The sequence below is a fragment of the Pan paniscus genome, chromosome 8 (genome assembly GCF_029289425.2).
Source record: "Pan paniscus chromosome 8, NHGRI_mPanPan1-v2.0_pri, whole genome shotgun sequence".
Lineage (NCBI taxonomy): Eukaryota > Metazoa > Chordata > Mammalia > Primates > Hominidae > Pan > Pan paniscus.
The window spans coordinates 60,799,571-60,822,409 of record NC_073257.2 but is presented as its reverse complement, the minus strand read 5'-3'; the positions used below and the strand labels follow the sequence as shown (position 1 = coordinate 60,822,409).

Sequence of the window (22,839 nt, the reverse complement as noted above, 5' to 3'; positions counted from 1 at the left end):
TAGGGAAGCAAAGAGTAAAGCCTGGGGCTCCAGCATTGGGCACAACTGAGCTGACGTCCCCAGCACACCCTTGTGGGCGATGGGCACAGGGCTGGTTGCATCACCTTCCTGACCTCTGTCTGCTTGTCTGGGAAGACAGGAATGGTAGTGTCTACCCCTCTGGGGTCTCTACATTAAATCCAGTAATTTAGGCAAAGAGCCAGGAATATAGTACAGTCTTTATAAACAGAAGCTATTACTGCTTTTCCATTTAGCTATAGTAGAAAGCAATGTCAATGTCAATATTGTTACTCTCCTTGTATGGATGACAGATTTTGGGACACAGGAAAAAAAACAGCAAAGTACCCAGAATGACACAGGGAGTCTGTTACTGAAACAGCAAACACCCAAGATGCATCCCGTTAGCCAGTGATGGATCTCACCCACACCCTCTAATGAGCACATTTCTCCATCCTGGGGCTGCTATCCTAATTTATTTCCAGTAGCTCCAAGTTCTCTAGCAAGAAAGTAACCATTAATTCAGTTACAAAGATTACCAGCTGGTTCTCTGGTTTATTGCTGTAATTCCTCTAAAGCAAGCATCTGCGGGTAAGGACGATGTTCTGCCTTTCCACATTAACGTTGCTTAAATGAGAAGAGGCACTTCCATGTGTCCTTGGAGCGCAAGATTCCAGCAGTGCATGGGAGGCTCCCATCACCCTGTGAAAGCCAGGATTTGCCTGGAAAATATTGGGGGTGTGTACTCTGTGAGTACACATGGGGGTAGAGGCAGGAGGCGACCTGGATACAGCAGGTGACTTTGCCCCTCACCTGGGTAAATGCAGACACAGGGATGCAGTGCCCCACTAGGTGTGGAGCCCTTACTTACAATAATAGCAGGCATTTATTTAGCAAACACTTACACAGTTCTCACTGTGTACCAGTACTAAGTACTAAGAACTTCCAAGTACTAATTCATTTGATGCTCCAAACATCACTACAAAGTACTTTATTATTCCTGTTTCACAGATAAGGAAACTGGGGCACAGACAGGTTGAACAATGTTCCTGTAGCTGAGCCAGGATTTGAACCCAGGTAGTTGGTTGCAGGGATGGAGTTCAAAACGCGTTTCCCATTGAGAGGACCAAAAATATGTAGTGAAGCCATACCAAGTCTGAGTTGAGCAAAACCAAGCATGAATGAAATAAAGGCCTCAGCACAGCTCATAGTCACTGACATACAGAAGGAGGATAAAGGAGGCCCTGCCTAGCCTGGGGGTTGGGGAAGGGTCAATCACAGCGGTTATAACACCTCATTCTCTTGAGTAGGACTTACCACATGGGAATCTGGCATCTCAACCCTCCTGAGACATGTAAGTTAGTGTCCCATTGTGCAGATGTGGAAACTGAGGTTCAGAGATATTGAGCGGGTTACCTGAGGTCACACAGCCTGGAAGTGCAAGGCTGGGACTCAAAGCCAGCCTCTCCGTCCCTATACCTCATGCTTTTTTTCTGCACCTTTCAGCCCAGCTGCCAGACCTCAGCACTAGAGAGCAGGTGGAGCCGCCCTCTGTCATGCATACACATGCACCCCAGGCACCTGGCACTCTCTGTAGTGGGGTACCGTGTACATGGTAACTGACTCCTATCTCATAGGTAAAGAAATGAAATCTCACCCAGCCAAGAGGTGGCAGGACTGGACGCACACAGATCTGTTGATCCTTTCCCCCATGTTGCCTCAGGAGCCAGAGTGCCAGGCTTCTCCCTGATCCTGTCCAGCCTGAAACCCTACTGGCCCGGAAAGGCTTAGGTGGCACACTGGATCAGGCGCTCCCAGTGGTGAGAGCCTCCCTCCCTGCTCCAGAGTTCGCCCTGCCTGTGGGCAGAGCTCCTCCAAGCATGTATGCAGACTACAGTGTCCACCTTAATCCACCTGGGACCCTGAGTAGGCCTCATCTCTCCCTAGGAGAGGAGGTGTGTGCCCCTCTCTGAGGCCCAGCCTTCCCAGCCATGGCCTGGAGGGCCCCAGGTCCTAACCTCTCCTCTCCAGGGACCCTGACGACAGCAGTCCCCTCCCCATCATCTCATGCTCCCTGTGTTTGTGTTTGCCTCCTTTTTAGGGATTTATTTCTCTACAAGGGACACAGGTGACTGAACTTCCTCCTGGCCCCGAGGACCCAGGGAAGCACCTCTTTGAGATCAGCCCAGGTAGGCCTGAGCACCTTCCAGCTCTGCAGCCCTGGTGGGGGTGTTGCCATGCCCCTGGCCTGGGAAGGGCAGACCTTCGTGACACTCCTCCCACAGGAGCCACAGCACAGTCTCCAGGCATGACTCGGAAATGTGGGCCAAATCGACTGGATACTCACATGGGGAAGAAATTAGAAAGTCCCATCAATTATCTGGACAATGAGCTTTTGGGTAATGCGAAACGAGGATTTTTAAATTCACGATAAATGCAAGGAAAGAAAGTAGTCAATGGGAACATCTCAGGGTGAAAATCTAAACACAATACCTGGAAATAAAGCCAGGGAAAAACACTAGCACAGATCGAGAATATTTAGGTAAGGATGATTATAAATTCCAAGGCAGAGAATTGGGATGTGGCAGGAGGAAGGGGAATAATTTTCCTAAAGAACTGCTCTACTGTCACGTTAGCAGTTACAAAACAATATTTTAAACTTCCAAGTTTGACAATGTCGTTGTTAATGCACTAAGTAAAAGTGCCTTGCAGAGAAGCCAGTGTACATGGCAGGGCCGGCTCTGCTGTCAGCCAGTGTTTTCTTTAGCTTGGCCTCCCCCAGAAGCAGAGCCTGAGACAAGGATCTGGCATGAGGAAGGGAGTCAGAGAAGGGAAGAAAGCCAGCCCAGGCATGCTAGTGAGTGGGTTGCTGCTGCAGGCATCCTAGCTCAGTTCCCACAGGGGCTTCTGGACACAGTGCAGAACAGGCTTCAGAGGGGTCTCATCCAAGAAGTGAGGCTGGGGCTCTACCCACCCACTCCCACCCCCCAAGTCCTTGAGAACTGCTTTCTGGGGAGTAACCGACATTTCTAGCCTACCCTCACATGGGCAAAACTCTGCAGACAGAGACAGCCTTCAGGGACAGTTGCAGATGCTTGAGGAAGGAGACCACTGGCAGCGTGATGGGAACAGTGAGTGCTGAGGAATCTGGGAAGGGTACCAAGAGTGTCAGCTGAATTTAGACATCCTGGGAAGTGATGGCTGTGAACTGAGTGTGCTAGGGCCTCACTGTGGCCCAGTGAACCAGTAAATCTATGATTGGTCGCAAAGCAGTAAAGCTACCCCAGCCACCCCGAGAAATGATCTATTGGCTGTCCACTGAGGGAGCACCCCAGGCTCAGGCCACGAGTAGAGGCTCTTTGGGAACAGGTATGAGAAGATCCTGCCTGGGATGGGGGCATATCTACCTTTGTCCTGTCCATACCAGAGTTCGCAGGGGCACAGGCAAAAGTTGAAGTGCAGAAACACCCTTTCCAACTATACGCGCCTGTGCAAAATTCAAGTACCTATGGTTTCACTTGGGTATTTCTTTTCATCTAATGCAAGAATCTTTGTGGTAAAACTGCACATCAGAAGGTGGTAACAAAGGGATCCTGGGGTATGGAGTAGAAAACAGAGGTTGACTGTGGAACCAGGAGAAAAGGCCTCAGCTATTCAGATAGAGAAGAAATGCAAGTAGTGACGTAGGCAGGGCCCTGCCATCTAGGCGAGGGGTGTGGCCCCTGGCTCTGGGGAGAGGGGTAGTGACTCAAGGCCAGAACTAGAAGGTAGAGGTCAACACACTCCAGCCATCAATTCAGAAAGGCACTGAGTGTGTGCTCCATAGACCAGATAAGGGACATCACCTGTGTGCATGTTCATTATCTGGGTCAGAGCTATTTACAAGAATTTACTTGACTCTTGCCAGTGGTGTTGGGGGTGTGGGGGGCGGTAGGAGAAGACCCTTTGCCATATAAGGTAACATAGTCACAAGGTTCCAGAAATTAGAAGATGGACATCTTTGAGGACCATTATTCTGCCTCCCACAATACTCCCAACATCCCTCTAAGATAGGGAATGTCGTCAGACCTATTGTACAAAAACAGACCTTGGGGATTAGAAAGAATCCCCAGAGAGACACACAGCTAGTGGCGGAGTTGGGGCTTCAGCCCAGACATTCTGGGCTACACACTTACCTTGCCCTCCAACACAGGCATCTGGCCATCTGAGGACCCCTACAGATTCTAGCATTTTCCCCACCTGGGCCTAAGGACTTTGTTATGGGAAGGAAAGTTCCTGAACTCCTTTGTCTCAAGCACAGCAGCAGTAGCCTCCCTGCGCATCAGGTTCCTGCAGATCCTGCGAGCTGCTCCCCAGAGCTGCCCATCTCTGCCCTCCAGCCTTTGTGCAGCTGCTGAGCAGTTCAGGGAGAGCGGGATGGGTGGTGGGTGGTGAGCGGTCCAGTCAGCCTTTGCAGAGTGCGGCGCAGCTATCTACAGAGCAGAGCACAATGCCAGTGCTGCCCGGGGCCCAAGAGTGGTCCCCTCTGCTCCCCTCCCACTGGGAGCTCCGGATTTAGGGTGCTTCCTATCAGCCTGCTCAGATGGGACCTGGGAGGCTGCACTCGAAGCTCATGCTTGGTTCTGGCTGCAGCTGGCAAAGCTCCCCATCCTTCACAGCCCATGAAGGTGTCAGGCCAGAGGGGTAAGGTGAATCTCCTGAGGCCAAACAGCTGGAAGGTACAGGAGCCTGGACCCTCCCAGGTCAGCCTGACCCCAGAAGGGTGGGCTTCCTGTTACAGCAGTTGCTGACTGAGGCTTCAGCTATAGGCCATGTTGGGGCTAAAAATGAATAAGAAGAAGATTGGATGAACCCACCTTAAACCACAGCAACATGCAGTCACAGGAAGGCCAAGAAACCCATTCACATCCAACTCAGCAAACCTCTAGTGTGACCTCAGTTTTGAGCCAGCCTTGCAGGGCCCTGAGATGAGCAGGGGTCAGTCTCTGCCATTAGGGAGTCTGGTGACATTTTCTTCCTGAGCTCAAGGCACAATAAGGACTTATCCTCACTAGGCTGAGCACAGTTACCTGGGGGCAGGAGCAGGAAGTATCACCAAGTGGGCCATGCCAGTGTGCACCAAGCACAGCCCCCGGGGTAAATGTGCAAAGACCAAGAGGAAATCCAGGCTGGGTGGGTGAAGGGCGGCAAGTGCACCTGGGGGGACAAGGGGCTTCTCCTACAGTTCCGAGGGTGCCAGGTGGCAGGCTCTGCGAGCAGTGAACTAACAGGCGCAGGAAGGAGACTAACAGCCCCGCCTGGGGTCTGGGCCTAGGCCAGGAAATCAGGGCAGGATATGAGGAAGGAGGACAAACCCCGGATCACTTCCAGGCTATGCCTGTGCTGGCCTGTGGCACTGGTCACACCACAATGGGTCCCTCACTCTCCAGCCAGCACCCCCAAGAGGGGGAAAAACTTGACAACTCTTGGAAATGTGACAGAATTCCGAGGATGATCATGCCTAGAATCAACTACGTAAATTTTAAGCCATAGTTCTATTTGTGCAATTCAATAGTATAAAAAATGACAATGTTTTCAAAGTAGAAGTAAAAATGAGGAAACATTATACTGTGAGTGCCATCTAGTGGAGAGATCTGCCAGTTCTGGGCCAGAAAGTGCAGGCCCTGTTGCCCACCCCCAGCCTTTCAGCCAGCACAGCTAGATAGGAGTGGAGCTTGAGGCCAAGCCATCTGGCTTCCAAAGCCACACACTAAAATTGCCCTCCAACACAGACATCTGGCCATATGGGGCCTCCTACAGATTCTAGCATTGTTCCCATCTGGGCTGGGAGGTCTTGGAACTTGATACAGCATACACCTCTGGTTCCAAAAGCACCTGAGAACCTGCACATCCAGCCACTGAGCAAGACACAGAGAAAACACTCTTATAAGGGGGCTTTAGTGCCAGTGGGACTTCTGTCCTCTTGTGGCTGTGGCCTGCCACTGCTTCCCCGACATGGTCAGTATATAAAGCGTACTGAGAGGTGGGAGCAATTGCTTTGGGCAGAGGTGACGGTCTCCTCCCTGAAGCTGCGGGGACATGCAGGAAAACCACTTATAAAGTTTAAGGGAGGCTGAGAGAAAGGGTGACTGGCATTTGTGTCTTGCTTGGACAGTTGCTTACACACAAGATTTGCTTTTCATGGTTACCAGGCAAGGAAAATCTGACTGAGGACTGATGGCAAATGGGGTTCTGCCAGGCACACCTCCTGCCGTAAGCATCCAGTTCTCAAGAGGAGCAGAATGTGAAGCCTCTGTGGGACCACAGGCCTGGGCACTGATGGAGAAAAGAGGGTGACATGGGCCCTCAGACTTTCTAGAATTCTCATAATGCAGGGCAGACAGGCAAGATGCCGCCTGCAGGAAGTCAGCTGAGATTTGAGGTCAGAACTCACAACAGATCCCCAGTGCCCAGAGGAGCTGGTTGGGAGGGTGCCCCTGCCCCAGTTCACAACACCGTCCACCAGGGAGGGAACTGCAACCTTGCCTGGCAAGCAAAGAAAGGTCTACATTTCCCCTCTGCCTCCTTCCCACCCCAGTGCCCAGGGTGCAGTTCAGGGAAGAGTCTAGGAGAAGCAACCCCCATCTATGCCAGCACACCCCAGTCCCTGAGGGCCACAGTGCTGGGGGAGCAGCACAAAAAGAGCTTTGAACCAGATGTGAGGGAACCGAATTAAGGATTGGAAAGATCCTTAATGAGACTGTTAGAATAACTAAGAGTGGCACACACTCTGGACCCTGGGAAAATCACCAAGTGAGCAACGACTCAAAGGGAAGGTAGGAAGTGATAGGCATAGTTAGTGGGAAAGTAAAACCATTTCACGTTTATTCTCCAGTGAGCTTAGCTTTTTTGTATTAGGGTAAGTGAACTGCTGGAATAACCCCCAGATCTCAGGATCTTGACACAAGAATGTATTTGTCTTTCATATAAAGTCAAAAATGAACACTTGTGTTTGGCAGGCAGTTGATCTCCCAGCATCTTCCTATTTCACGGTTTCGCCATCTGAAACCTGTGGCTTGCAAAAGTATCCTAGTTGTTTCCATGCTAGGAGGCCATCATGCCTGGGAGATGTGTTGGTCCAGGCCTGGAAGTGGCCCCATCATCCTGTCACAGCCCATTGGCCAGAATGCAGTTGCGTGACTACACCTGGGAGCAAGAGAGTCTGGGAAGTGGAGTCCACCTCTTTCCAGGAGGAAGGCAAGGCTGGTTTGGTGAACAGTCAGTAGTCCTGCCATTCTGTATAATGATCTGTTACCTTGGGGTAAGAAAGACACCTTCCTACCCTCACAGAATTAACAAGTTTAGGAAGCAGGCAGGAAGGCAGACATTGACTCACAGGATGAGAAAGGCTAGGAGGAGAGTAAAAAGGCAATTGTGTGAGCCTGGAGGAGGGGACCCTAATGCACGCAGGGAGTACATGGGACTTCCAGGATAAAGTGACAACGACCCTGCTCTTTGAAGTTGAAGTGAGAGTCAGCCAGGTGAAGAATCAGGGAGAGCAGCTGGGCAGAAGCAGCAATGGGCAAGCACAGTGGGCACGGGGGCTGTGTGTCTCCTTCACACCTTAGTTCCAAGGCACTCAGCACATAGGTAACTGAATTTAATGTAAGGATTGGAAGCAACAGGAGGTTAAGCTTTCTGCCAGAATGAAAAGTTGTCCTCTGTGGCAGGAGAATGGCGTCGGGCAGTGGTTCTCAAGCTTAGGGAGCCTCCGCCTCGTCTGGAGGGCTTGCAAAAAACACTGCTGAGTGGGCTCAGGGTCCAAGGTGGAAAGGCTGCCCCTGGTGTAGAGATAGTGGGGGACTTAGAATCCTGGAAGGGTGAATGAGATGGGCCTCACAAGAGGACTGAGTGAGAGTAGGTTTGAGTTAATTGGGGGCAGGCAAAGCTATAACCAATGTTTCAATTCTAATAATTATTATTCCAAGAGGAGGAGGACCGTATAATGTATAAGATGCTGGTTTGTGCTTTGATCTCCTGGCCCTTTTTAATCTCTAGGCCACTTGCCTCAGGGGAAGGTGAGGTCTCTGGAGCAGAAAGCAGAAATCTCCTGCTGTCCCACCCCACATAATTGATGTGGACAGGGTCGGGAAAGAGGCGTTCCCCTAGACTGGTCACCCTGCCCCAGCAATGCCCCAGGAAGGTGATAGGCATGGTGCCACCAGGAAAGCAGGCTCCAGGCACCAGGGTCCCGCCTCAGACAGACACACCATGGTCAAGAAAGGAAGGAGAGCTACCTAGCTTCCAGCCCCAAGTGACTGCAGGTAAAGACATCAGGTGACCAGGAGGGACCAAGAACAGCCCATCCCATTGCCAGGCCCCATGTAAGCCTGACCACAGCAAAGAGGACCCCTTTCCTCCATCTCAATAGTAGCTGGGACTCAGCTCCCTTCCAGCCTGGGAGCATAGGGCTTGGAGATAGAATTAACATGATTCTTTCTAACAAATATCATATTTCTTGAGTGCCTGAGGTTGTAGACCAAGGCGTGTATGAGTGCTAGCGGGCTAAACATTCACTGAGTTCCTTCTAAGGAATGAAGCTGAGCACACCACGTTTATCCTCACCACACTCCTGGGACTAACCTCTACTAACCCATCTAACAGGCAAGGCCCCTGGGACTCTGACAAGCTAAGTAACTTGCTGGGATCCGAGGGCCGGTGAGCGGTGGAACTGCAGCTTGAGCCAGCTCTAACCCCAGAGCCCTGCTCTTCCTCAGCCTGCTGAGGCTAGCTCCCCCGGGGCAGGCATGAAGGAGCCAGGCCCCACAAAGGGACTGAGACTCAAGGATCCCCAGGTCCTGCCCACCTGGTACTTCTGTCTTGCCAGGGCAGCTGCCTGGCAAACCCTGTCCCTCCCAGCCCTTTGAAAGCTGTCTGCTCCTTGCAGACTTGATCCTGGGGGCCTCTCAGACCTGGGCTTTTTGCTGATGTGGGCATCCAGCCCCAGGCCAAGTTTAGGCCTCCCTTTAAATCCACAAGGAGCGGGTGGGGAGTGGAGAGGCCTGCTTTGGCACTCTGGGCAAAAAGAGTTGCTAAGATCCCAGAGCAGGCCTGTCCCCAAAAAACGGCCATGTTTGGTGAGATGAATTAGGTCATCCGTTAAGCTTTGTAACTCATTGCTAAAATCCGTCTTCTGGAATTAGCCCAATGCTATTGAAGGGAACCAAGTGGGTTGGTGCTATCAAAGGGAACCAAGTGGGTTGGCTGCAGGCTTGAGACCAGAGCCAAAAGTCTTTCTAGTGAGTAACTGTAAATGTGGTGGGGCCGGGGGAGTGGAGATTAAGAGGCCTGGTTGGAGCAGGTTGCAGAAGCCAGCTCTGGCTAACTCTAGCAAAGGGGAAATTCACCAGAAACCAGGGGGTAGGATGTGATGGGAGTGACACTTGTGGAAGGGGCAAGCGGCTGGGCTGTCACGGGGCCAAGAGCTGGGAGGGGCGAGCGGGTGGTACTTTGTGCTGGGAAGGTTGAATCTCGACCGGCTCTGCAATCCCGGCGTGGCTCACTTGCCGAAAGCCCAAAGTCTCAGTATCTGTGCTTAAGCTACATGCCTACCCCTGACTACACTGGGGTGGTGAGGAAGGGCCTATCCACTCTGGCATCTGGACCAGCCCTCCCAAGACTTCGCCTAGTGGGGGCAAGGAGACTCCAAAGGAACTTGGGTGACTTCCAGAGGGGAGAGTAGATGACAAACAGCCAATCTCTGTCAAATGTTCACTGCTGCAGATGGTCCATGACTGTATTTCTGCAGGGCTGAGTGTCACATCATTGGCCTTGCCCTTTCCAAGTGCCAGACAAGGGGCCAGGACGGGATGCTTTTTCAGCAACATTGCACCAAGCCGATGGCCCCCCACACTCAGGAGCAATTCCTACTTGTGGGGAAGGACCTGAGTGTGCAGTGCTGAGGATTAGCCCGAGGAAGACGTGAATGGCCACCCTGGATCTGAGGAAAAGGAGGAGGAGGAGAGTGCTCTGTTTTCTGGTGCAGAAGGAGGTGAAGGGTACCACAGCTGCTCTGAGGCCTGGGTCTAGTTCCCATCCTGGAGCACCTGTCTGCTTTGGGCTGGGAGCCCCATATTTCTCAAGATCAGGGTCAGGAGACTCGGGGGCCAGCTGCACCATTCAGAGGCCTGGCAAGCTCTCTGCGCTCCCACAGAGGTCCATGCTCCTTCCCTCCCACTGGGCTCCTTGGGGCCTCCCCCCAACTCCCCAAACACCAGATGGGAATCCTGCAGGCAATAGGAGGCCTGGACAGGGATGGCTTTGAGGTCTTGGGTTTTCAGCTCCAACCAGTCTTCAGAGACCACGGTAGTAGCAAAGCTAGCATTGTGTCCCATGGGAATCAGGGCCATGGGGTTGACTGTCGCCAGACACACCACACACGGATGCAGATGTTGCCTAGGCAAGCTGGTGTCTGCATGTAGAAAGGAAGCTTCCGAGGAAGAGCTGGGGAGGCAAGCCTGGGAGCCATCTTCCTGTTTGTGCCCATTTTCCACACACTCTCAACAGACACCAAGGGCCTCGCAGCATCTAGTCAGTGCTGTTCCAGACCACCCATCTCTCCAGGCCAGAGTCAGGGAGAGCTGGATGCAAGCATAGCCATGCTACTCAGGGACTGTGTGGGTTTTGACAAGTCACAGAGGGCTCTGTGCCTCAATGTCCCATAAACTGGGGGTGAGAATATTGCCAAGCACCTTGGGTTGTGGTGAGGATTCACTGAGAACCCAGATCCTGGCTCATAGTAGGTACCGGTCTAGATAAGCTCCCCTCCTCCCTGCATGCTCTCTAATCATTAATCGTTATGATTAATAACAGCAACCCAATCCCATCACAATGCCGTGTGATGAGTGCTCTGATAGAGGTGTCCCTGACTGAGACACTTTTATCTTTAGCTTCAGGATTTCCCTTGGCCAATGGCACAGTAAGTAACCTCGGAGTTCAAAGCATTCAGCAAACAATGGAAAGGCAGAGCCGCCAGAAATGTACACATGATTTTCATGACAGGTATGGTAATGCCATGTTAGCTAGCGGAGCCTCTTTCTCTACTGCCCGTATGGACCTGTGTTGCAACACCAATTGGAATTGGATGGAATCTGTGCCCTGTTGCCAGGGTCACCCCTAACGGAATGGAGAGATCAGTAATCATCCCAGCTGGTGTCATACTGAATTGTTTAAAACACAAATCATAATTGATGCCAAGTAAAAGCTCCATGTGCCCATTAAAATATGGCATTATGGAAGAAGTAAAGTACATTTGAATCCTTAAAAATAAAACAAAAACTATGTGTTAGAAAGATCACTGAGGGTAGACCAACTGAGGGGCTTACAAGAACTGTAATGTCTGATGCTCATCTCCACCAGTGTCTATTCTGTGCCCCCACCCCTACCCTGGCAGTGTCGACAGAAAAGACCACACTGCCACAGGAGTAGCGGGGACCCCTGTGGGAGGCAGCGCAGAAGCCAGGCTGCTTAAAGCAGAGCCCTGAGTCTTTCGTGCATTTACAAGTTTATGTGCCAAGTTCTCCAGGATCAAGCCAGGGAGTCCTGATCACTAACAACATCTCTGCCTTGGGGGCCTGTTTAAGTGGCTTCCAGACTCAGCTCAGACCCTAGCTCTCAAGCGCAACCAGATTAGATTTCTTCCCTTCTCTGAATCTCAGTTTCCCCCTGTGTAAGACGAGAGGGCTGGCCCAGTGACCTCCGACGTGTCTGCTTGAACGAGTAGAATGGCACCCGCTGGCATTCTATAGCCAAGTTTGTCCAGAGGGAGCCAGTTCCTGCCCGTCTTATGGCTACACAAGGTCATTGAAGTCACCCTCAGGCACGGAGCTTGTAGCTGCCTGGCCTTATCCAGCCTGCCCTTGGAGCAGATAGGAGACTGCTGCCTGCTGTCTTAAAGGGAGGCCTGACCTTGAAGGGGAGCCAGTGTGCACAGATTACTCCGCAGAGGAGACAGATACTGTGCGTCTGACATGCCCAGAGCATCCCTGATCACATTAGCCGCCGCCTGAGTGGGGAGGATGCTGATACCAGCCTATCTCGGCACCTGGTACCAGCCAGCCTGAGTCTTGGCCTGACCTCGCGCAGCCCCTGCTGAGGTTGTCTGCAGAGCGCCAGATGATGGGTAATGACAGAAATGAAATTAGATGAGAAGTTTGCCAGTGATCCCCACCCCTGAGATGGGAGTGGCTCTTACACTTCCTGGCTTTGCAGTGGGGTTCTCCTGTCTTAGCCTCACTTCTCTCAGCTCAGCACAGGACCAGGTGTGGGAAACTCCTGCAGGCTCCCTGGAAAGAGTCCCCTTGAGCAGGATCATTCCTTTGGCCAAAATCGTGTCCTAGAGCAGCGCTCTTCTATAGAGATGTAATGCAAGCCATGTTTGTGGTTGTAAATTTTCTAGTGAGTACACATGTGAAAATATCTGCATAAATATATACACCTACTACACAGTCACAAGGACTAAAAATTTAAAATTTTTTTAAAACTAAAAGGAAAGAAAGCTGGTGAAATTGTTCTTAATAATGTATTTTTATTTAAACTACTGGCTCCAAAATACTATCATTTCAATATGTAATCAAAATAAACATTAGTGAGATATTCCACATTCTTTTTTGCTTCCAAGTCTAAATTGGTATTTACACTTAAAGCACATTTCCATGCAGACACTAAATTTTCACTGGAAGTACTTGATATATATTTATTTATTCTAATTTTTTAATTTTTTAAATTGACACATAATAATTGTACATATTCATGGGGTACATAGTGATGTTTTGATACATATATTGTACAGTGATCATATTAGGGTGATTAGCATATCCACCATCTCAAGCATTTACCATTTATTTGTGTTGTGAGCATTCACTGTCCTCCTGACTATTTGAAATTATGTAATATATTAATTAACTATAGCCATCTTTGATCGGCATTTAGATTTCATAAAATGTATGATTGAAAAGTAGAGTCACATACCCAAGTTATTCCAAACATACTTAAATGTTTTTCAGCAATGGAACTGAATGTCAGTTTTTAAACTAATGTAAATTAAATTAAATTGACAATTCCATTGCTCAGGCACACCTGCTTCATTCACATGCTCAGGACCCACATGTGTGGTGGCACCGTATTGGACAGCACAGGCCTAGATGAGAACACCAGCATAGAACAGGTGCTCTACAGGCAAAAATGAAAGAAGCAAGGGGAGAAAGAGAAAGAAGGAAGGATGAACAAAGAAAGAATGGCAGGGATGGGGAGGGGGTGGGAGCCTCAGACTTGGAGTAAGACAGAGCTAGATTCACATTTGAGCTCTGCCATTTGCTCAATAAAAGAACCTGGACCAATAACTTAAATCCCATGGGCTTCATTTTCATCATCTGATCGTAGAAGGGAAACTGCCTACTTGGCAAGACAGCTGTAATCATCATGTGAAGTACGATATGCAGACGGCAGGACAGTTTCTCCCCTGACCCCACCCAGTCCTTTCTCTTTTTTTTTTTGACGGAGTCTTGTTCTGTCGCCCAGGCCGGAGTGCAGTGGCACGATCTTGGCTCACTGCAACCTCCACCTCCCTGGTTCAAGCAATTCCCTGCCTCAGCCTCCCAAGTAGCTGGGATTACAGGTGCACACCACCATGTCCGGCTAATTTCTTTGTATTTTTAGTAGAGACGGGGTTTCACCATGTTGGCCAGACTGGTCTCGAACTCCTGACCTCAGGCAATCGGCCCACCTTGGCCTCCCAAAGTGCTGGGATTACAGACATGAGCCACCACGCCCAGCCTCTCTCTTTTTTTTTTCAGTTCTTCTTTTATCTGTCATAGACAAACAAGCTTCCAATGAGATTTTAATTTTTTAGTTGTGTTGCTTTAAAACAAACAAACAAAAAATCTAATAATCATCGCTTTACAGCTGTGCTTCTCAAATTTCCTGGTGCATCAGAATCCCCCAGGCTGCTGGCCCTTCCCTGGCTCCAGAGGCCTGGAGTGAGTCAAGGAATCTGCATTTCTAATGAACTCTGGACAATACTGGTGCTGCTGGTCTGAGAACTACTCACTGACAGGTCAAGAGACAGCAGAAAAAAGGAAAAAAACTTTATACTTAATCCCTTTAATGGCACTTTTTTTCCTTTTTTTTAATACAGGACATGTTTATTTTTGCCTTGAGTCCCCAAAAATTCTCTAGCTGGTCCTGAGCAGAGTGGGTGAGCCACCCCAGAAGCAGGGGCCCTGAGGCTGTGCTCAGGGTGGTGTGAATCTGGGATGCAGAGAGATGTCCCTGGACTGTGTTTGATTCTGGGCACTGTGCTCAGGAGGGCTGTCCCCAAGGCAGTGAGGAGCCTGGAGGCCACCCCGCTTCCCTGCAGCTCTGAGCTTCTCCACTGTGATGGAAGGAGGACTCTGCGGGGCTCAATGGCCACACAAATGGATGTGAAGGGCTGCACATCTCTGTGCGGGCCTAGGGCTAGCCCCTGCACCATGTTTTTTAGTTGATATTTAGCTGGTGTGTCCCCTTGGGCACATGGATACTCAAGGGGTGAGAACAGACCCTCACAGACACCCAGGGGCCCCCAAGTTGCTCCATACATGCCCACCAGCAGCCAGGTCCCTCTCCCACCAGTCACTAGGACTGTGGTGCTCTGCTGAGGGTGTACTGAAAATGGGCACCAATAGGGAGATGACTCCTGGGCTCAGCCTCCCCAGCTCTCCTCTGGAGCCTTCCTTTCTACATACAGACACCATCCTGGGCAAGGAAGTCCAGCCAGGCAGCTCCTCTTCCCACAGCCTGCTACCCCACCTGCAGTGGACAGGCCACCCCCAAGGGTGTTCAGCCTCCACTCTGCCATGCACTAGGCACCTGGATTGGGGATGGGCAACAGACCCATCCCCACAAAGATACCCACCCTGTGGCACTGGCACTGCCAACCCTGAGCATACTCCACCCCAAAACACTCTGGGGTGCCTGACCCCAACCCCAGCCCTCCTCATGCCTGTGGTCAGGCCTCCACTGGGCATGAGGGGAAGACAGCAATAGCCACTGGGCAGGGCCAGGAGAGGCGGGGCAGAGGCCTGGGAATCAGGAGGCAGGAGGGAGCCAGGAAAACCCACTCACAGGAGGCGGAGGCAGAGGCAGCAGGAGGCAGGACTGCAGAAGGGCCCCAGCCCTCAGCATACGCTCCACTGGCCCACTCGACTTCACTTAAAAAACACAAATTTAAAGATAGAATGATTAAGAATTTCAAGACACTAACCACAGAGCATTCAATTCTAAATGCAGAGCCCTTCAAGAGGCAAGGGTGTCACTGAGCACATGCCCTAGTTAAAGGCCATGAAACTGGCCCTGACAATGAGTTTCTGAATTTAAATGCAGGAAGTGGCCCTCTGTTCTGACCTGCTGGGCTCCATCCTGTGGGTACAACCTTCGAACATTCCTTGCTAGTCTCTTCCTGCAAATGCACTGGCCCTCAGAGCTCAAGTCCTGAGTGAGTTTGGTGCACATCTTATCATGGTCCTCATCTCATTCATAAACTTGACATCCAGAGAGGGAAAGTGGCTTCTCCAAGGGCTGGGCATGCACAGCTCCCACCACATTCTCGTGCCATGCTCTTCCCTCCAGCACCCGGCCCCTGCCCTACAGCCTTCTCCTGTCCAACCTGCTGATAGCAAGGCTCCAGCACACACTTCACAGGTGGCTCTTCCTGATCCAATACGGCAAAGGGGCCTTTAACTGAACTCCCCCCATGGAGCTCAATAGGGAATGTCACCCTTGGAGGGTGGCCTGCACCTTCATCCTTGCAGATCGAGGCCAGGGTCTCAATTAGGTGATCAAACTTCAGCCACATCTCTTGAATGATGCCAACTGGAAGGTGCCTTTAGTGTCCCACCAATAGGACTGCCTGCCTGGACCAGCTTGGCTTCCTGGGTGCATAACATGGTCTATACTCCAGTGCACTAGCCCAGCCTCTCTCTTCAGTGTGACACTCTGCCTGCCTGCCTGACCCCACAGCCTGTTCTACACAGGGGGACACTTCCATTGCCTTTGGGGGCTCCAGGATGCCTCCTGTCCTGCAGTGGGCTAGCTGCATGGATCTAGACTCCAGGCTGACTCTCAGCAGGGTCACGCTCTTAGCAGGAGGCTCACAGAAGATCAGGCTGGTGCTGGGCACCATGGTTCTGTGACACTGAGACACAGAAGGATGTGCACAGAAGTCCCTCAGATGGTGATAGCGCACCGGGCAGGAAGGGGTGATGCGCAGGAGGAGGTATGCTTGTGCCAGCGCAGAACAAAGATGTAGATAAAATTCTTTATGAGTGATCTCAGCTAGACTAAATCCCTAGATAAATTAGGATGTGGGGAGGAATGTGGCAGGGGATTAGTAGGTGGGGGTTGAATGACCCAGGTCACCTCTGAGAAACCAAACCCAAGTACAGAGGCTCCTCCAACTGTCAGCTCAGGAACCCTCTGAGACATAGGCTGCTCCCCAGAGTAGGTTCTTTCTATGCACGTGTGGTCCATGGGCCAGCTGCATCAGCATCACCTGGGAGCTTGGTGGAAATACAGACCCTGGGGCCCCACCCATGCCACCTCAAACAGAATCTGTGTTCTTGCAGTTTGTCCTGGGTGCTCTGTGTGCATCTTAAAATTGGAGAAGCAGCACTTTCAAGCAAAACAACATCAAGCCTACCCAACCCTGGACTAGGAGATCCTGAGATGTGATCCCCTCCCTCAAGAACTCCTAGTCCGGGGTTGAGTAGCCTTGATGTTGTTTTGCTCCAAAGCGCTGCTTTTAAGGTGCCTGGTTCTTTAAAGGTGCGTGACAAATTAAACCAATGAAGGAGCAATCATCCAAAAGCAGAAAGAATGCTAAAAGTCATGGTTGGGAGAGGCAACAATAACAAGAAATGGAGTCTAGTTCTCAGGCTGCAAACTGAGCTGCAAGCCAGGACTGACTACCCATGGGCTGATTCTGGCTCACAGACATATTTTGTTTGGCTCATGCAATATTTTCAATGCACAGGATTTTACCCACTAAAAATATATAGATTTCTATAGGGTAAATTTGGGCCTGCTTCCTCCATATAAAGAATTGACAGGAGCTGGCAGGGCATGGTGGCTCACGCCTATAATCCCAGGACTTTGGGAGGCCAAGGCGGGAGGATCACTTGAGGTCAGGAGTTCGAGACCAGCCTGACCAACATGGAGAAACCCCGTCTCTACTAAAAATACAAAATTAGCCAGGCACAGTGGCGCATGCATGTAATCCCAGCTACTCGGGAGGCTGAGGCAGGAGAATGAACCCTGGAGGTGGAGGTTGTGATGAGCCGAGATTGTGCCATTGCACTCCAGCCTGGGCAGCAAGAGCAAAAGCTGCTTTTTCAGTTTATCTTACCTGCCTGATCTCTATGGGGTTAGAGTCTGTGTGTACTAGTGCACATAATAAACTCAAAAGCAAAGATGGCTAGAAAATGATGGTTATTATGTATTGGCTGACTTATTTGACACCCTTAATTATTTGTCCTGTGGGGTCATGGTTAAGGGTGAGGTGCTCAGTCTTACTGTTTGAGTTTCAATCATGGCTCAGCCTCTCCCCAGATCTGAGGTCCAGAGCGAGTCACAGAACCCTGTAAACTTCAGGCTCCTTATTTGAAAAATGGCCGTGACAAAAGTAGTTCCATGTAGGATGTTAAACGTGTTGCTTGGCACATGGTTAGTTATTTGGTAAAGGCTATAAATTAGTTTAAATTAAAAAATTTATTATAAGTCAATGTATTTAAATTAATTTACAGCTATTTAACAATAGCTAATTAGCACAGCATTATAATTGCAGTACCAGAGCAAAACAACATGAAGGAATACAAGTATTTATTCCCTACATTGCTAAAATACCAACACTGATTATCAATATTTTCTATGGAAAGGTATTCAGAATGCCTAACATTTTAAAATTCAGCTAAAATATTAGACATTTCAAATAAAAAGTAAATATTAGAAGCATTAAGTGAAAACAAAAATCTGTGAAATATAAATGTTAAAAATGTTACCCTTCTCATACTAATTGTTATCAGATGACATGAATAAAATATTATTCAAAAGTAATGAACTAAACCCTACAAGATAAAGAAACTTCTAATAATATTTGGAATGAAAATCTACTATTTGATGTTATCTGGATCATGAGCATATTTTTGTGCCCATTTTTTCCGGCTGCTGAAACCTTTTGTTTACTCTAGGCTGGTCAAGGCAATGGTGAGACGTTCCAAGCTAAATTTCAAACTAATTTCCAATATTATCCTTTGAGTTTTTCATCTTCAAGTAATTCCATTTCTTCTTCCCCACTTTAGAAGATATCTTTTATTTTAACCTCCCTTCTTTTTTGTTGGCAGGAACTACATTTTTTTATTTGATCATGAGCTTTAGTTTTATTTCAGAGAAAGCGTTCCTGGTTTGTGGTCATCTTCTCCAGTGTTAATATGGGTAGGTGGAGAGGCCAGTGTGTCACCTGGAGCAAATTCCAGGCTGGAAAGTCTCTGAAGCAGAGTGAAGATTTCTATCATGATGGAGGCAGTGTAGTTCCCCTCCTTCTGGGTTGTGGAAGAATAGAAAACTGCTTTCTAAACAAGCTTTCCTTTACTGGATCCAAACTCCTACTGTAGTGCATTCCCAGGTGTAAATCGTTCTAATTTTTAAAAAACATGTCACAAAAATACTAATAGTTCAGCATTTCTCAAAAGCACATTATTCTGGAATACCAGAATCCCAAAAACTGGAATTACAATTACTGAAAAACACCAGGTCTGGAGAGTCTTCTGCAAGTCAGTTGCCTTCGTGGGTTCCAAGAACATAGCTCTCCCTGATGCTTTTCTGTTGACTTGAGATTGAGGGGACAGAGTTTGGGAGGCCAAGGTTAGGAAAGAAGGGAAGTTGTTGTCTTGAGTTGAATAGTGTCCCCCAGAATTCATGCCCACTGGTAACCTCAGAATGTGATCTTATTTGGAAATGGGGTATTTGCAGATGCAATGAGCTAAGAGGAGGTAATCCTGAATTAGAGTGGCCCCAAATCCAATGGTTGGTGTCCTTAGAAGCAGAGGAGAGGACAGACAGGATGCACAGAGACACAGAGGGAGGAAGGTCATGTGAAGACAGAAGCAGAAGCTGGGGGATGGGTCTACAAGCCAAGGGTTTCTAGGGAACCTGGAAGTCACCAGCAGCTGGAAGAGGCAAGGAAGGATTCCTCCCTCAAGCCTTTAGAGCTCCACCGCGATCCTGGACTTCTGGCCTCCAGAACTCTAACCAAAGAAGTTTCTGTTGTTTTAAGCCACCCAGTTTGTGGGAGTTAGTTATGGCATCCCTATGGAAAACTCATACCATTGTGGCATTGGGAGTGACACTGCCAGGGCCACTGGCCCTCCGCAGCAGGGCCCATGCTCACTAGTCTTGGAATCCAGTCCACACTCTCAGGGGCCGGAAGACCAAGCTCCTGTTCCTGCTGTTCACTCCTGGCGGGTCTCCCATCTTCCTGCACCCCCTCTCTGCCTAGCACCTCCATCCATGCAGCATGCTGCTCCAGCCATGCTGTATCATTTACTTGGCCTGAGGCACAGCCCCTGGGACTTCCGGTGCCGCTCCCGGAGGCCTGCGGTCAGGTGGGAAGAACAGAGCTGCAGGCATCCAAGAGACCGAGGAGAGGACCTGCTGCTTCCCCCCTGTGTGCGCCACCTTGAAAAGTCACCTCATCTTCCTGAGTTTCACTGGATGGTGACAGTAATGACCTTTGCAGGCCCTTGGCAGACATTTTGGAATACAGCAGTGCCTGGCACACAGCAGATGCTCAATAAACATGAGAACCTCCCGTCAAGTCAACATAGGAAAGACTGAGAATTCCAGCATCCTGGAGAACCAGGCCTCCCCTGATGGGCTTGGGGGCAGAGCTGGAGCATGTGGGGACAGGAGAAACACACCCATAGTGAGGCTGGAGAGGGATGTGAGCCACTTATCCTCATCACATGTACACAGCCCGAGGATGAGGAGAGGGCTCCAGGAAGGGGCTCTGGTCCACAGTCTTCCATGTCTGGCACAGAGCAGGGCTCCACAAATCCTGGTGGCAGGAATAACGCTGGAGAAGCAGAGGACCCTCTGGCTGATGCACCAGAGCAGAGCTGCAAGACCAGCCACCCCGCAAGGGCTGCCCTGAAGGAATGTGGAAACCAGAAGGATTTCTTTCTTTTCATTTTTTAAAAATTAAGAAAAGCTAACCTTCTTTGTCCTGTGAAGGGTCACTTAAGTGGCCCTCTTAGATATGCAAATGCAAGGCTAGAAAGCAGCCGGCCTCCTGGGATTCCTGTATAACAAGAATTTTTGCAGCCCTTGGTGATGGGTTTTTTTTTTTAATTGAGTGGCCTGGCAAAGATTGTGCCCTTCTTTGGCCTGCAGAAGAGGGGTGATTGGTTGAGAGAGCTTGGGGAGGAAAAGAAATTTGTGGACTAATTTGCACAAAGAGCCCAGGTTTTCTGAAAGGAATGAGACAAATACACCAACACAGTGTTTTCACACTTTTTTGACAAGAAATAGACATTACATTGCCCCCTGGGAGCCCAGGGCAACAGAAGCTGAGGCTTCAGGAAACACCGCTGTTCCTACATGCAGTGCCTTCTGGCATGTTCTGTCCTATGTGTCTATCTCCTTCTTAAAAATTCCAGACAAAGCCCACAGAATTGATTTCATGACCCCTCTAATGAACTGGTGTCCATAGTCTGAAAAATGTTTTTTGAGGTTTGGTTTACAGGAGGTCTGTTGGGTGGATTGAGGCCTGGCTGTAGGAAGTGGGGAAACAGAGGCACTGGAGGTTGAGTGAGCCAACTTGGTACTGAGTAACTAGCAGGTGGGGGGACAGTGGTCTTCTGAGCTATGCAACAGTAGAGCTGGGTCTGACCTGGCCATCTGAGGCCAACTCACCCCGGAAAATAGTGGCAAGGGCACAAGAGCTTGCAAACTTTGTCCTCTAGCATGAAGGTCCCCTGCCTGATCCTGCAGAGACTTGGCAGCCCTTTCCTTCCCCTGCTGGCAGCTCCACAGGCTCAACCCCCTATTTCTATACAGCTGTCCTCTCATTGGCAACACCAAGGCCAGCTTGGAAGATACCACCCTGTGCCCATCATCCTGGGGCAACCCAGTGCCCTCGTCTGGCAGAGACCTCCCCCGCAAGACTGAGCAGAGTGTGGAGGTATTCTCAGAAGGCAGAACACCCTCAAAGAATTGCAGTTTCTGCAGCAAAACCCCGAGGAACAAGGGACCTTCCCCACCACAACATCTATCTATGCTTTGAACAGGACCCAGGCCAGCCTCTGCCGGGCCCCATCCTGCGCCTTTCTCCTTCCACAGCTAGGTGGCCGCAGCAAGCGCCCATGCTCCCCTTTCCTCAGGGCAGAAACTCTCCCAATTCCCGCCCCTCCACCTGTGAGCACACCTGGCCACAGCTACACTGAGAAAGGGAAGGGTGTCGGGCATTTGCCATGTGCCATTCTCTTTTTTTCATATCACAGCCAATGCTGACAACCCTCAGGGCCTTCTACCCCATTCGTTGTCCACATGAACTGAGAGTCTTTCAAGATGGTAGAAGTTGGAATTCAATTCAGATAGCTTTGGTGTCAGTTTCAGTCAAAGCAGTGTGGTGGCAAAGCACCAGCTTGGGTGCCAAAAGTTCTGACTGTCCCTTACAGCACCTCATCCCTCTGGACCGGTGTGGCAGCCAAAGCCTCTCCTTCTCTTGCAGCTGCAAAGATTGACTCCGCTTCCCATCCTCCCTGCAGTAAGACAGGGTCACATGACTAAACCCTGGTCAAGGAAACACAGGTAGGAGTGACAGGTGACCTCTGAGGCTTCTGAGGCTGCTGTCAGCACCAGCTCCTAAAATCCCTTGAGAAACTCCCTGCCCCCTCTCCCTGCATCTCACAGCAGAGGATTCAGAGGAGGACACTGAGGTCCTGGAAGGAGCCTGGGTCCCTGAGTGACCACATGGAGCAGCCCCACTCCCTCTTCCCTTTTCATGCTGACCTGCAGGAGCCAGTGACCTGAGCAAGAAGAGTCTTTAGGAGATTAAGCCACTGAGATTTGGGAGCTGTTAGAGCAGCAAGCATGAATTATCTGATTGATGTGCCCAGTTTCCTTATCTGTAAAAGGAGGTTATCAACATCATTCTCAGGGTTGTTGTGTCAATGACTTATGATGCAGTGAAAACACAAACCCAGGATCTGACACATTCTAGGTAACTGAGGTCCCTCCTTACAGTGTCAGCAGCAGCCACAGCAGCAACAGTGCAAGGAGCACTAGTTAACTCCCAGTGTGCACAGTACTATGCCCCAGCTAAGTGGACCAGACACCAGATGGGCCTAGTTCATATACAGGGTCTCATGTTCTATAGCATGGGGGTGCTGGGAGCCTTAAAAGGTGTGCAGGACAGACTGCAAATGCTTTGTAAAATGAATTTTTCCTATAACTGCAGACCATTAAGGTGATATCTGTAAATAGAATGCTAAGCTGAGGGGTCACACATAGTAAAAGTGAGAAGTAAGAAAGTAAGGATCACCCTGGAGGCAGACACCTCAGTTCTAATTCTGACTTTTCCACTTACTATTTGGAACCCACATAAATCACTTAACCACTTCAAGCCTTAGTTTCCCCATCTGTAAAATGGAGATTATGATAGGGTTCTTGCAGGGATTAATGAGTTAATTTATGCAGAATGCTCAGAACAGTGCTTGGCATACAGTAAGTGGCGTGTATGCCACTAAGTGACTCCTGCTCAGGTAACGGAGA

At 49.9% G+C, this 22,839-nt stretch overlaps 1 protein-coding gene across 25 annotated transcripts in view; it reads left to right on the top strand.

Moving 5' to 3' along the window:
• ARHGAP22 (Rho GTPase activating protein 22) overlaps positions 1-22,839 on the top strand; it is a 249,146-nt gene that overhangs the window by 102,756 nt on the left and 123,551 nt on the right. For 20 of the 25 annotated variants that reach the window (XR_004664653.3, XR_004664651.3, XM_034930495.3 and 17 more), the window contains one exon: positions 2,099-2,186. The exons of the other annotated variants lie outside the window; for them this stretch is intronic. Coding sequence is in view for 17 of the 20 variants with exons in the window: in XM_034930495.3 (XP_034786386.1) it covers positions 2,099-2,186 (88 nt within the window). In the remaining 3 variants the exon portion in view is untranslated. The remainder of the gene's footprint in view (positions 1-2,098; positions 2,187-22,839) is intronic. 25 annotated transcript variants of the gene reach the window in all.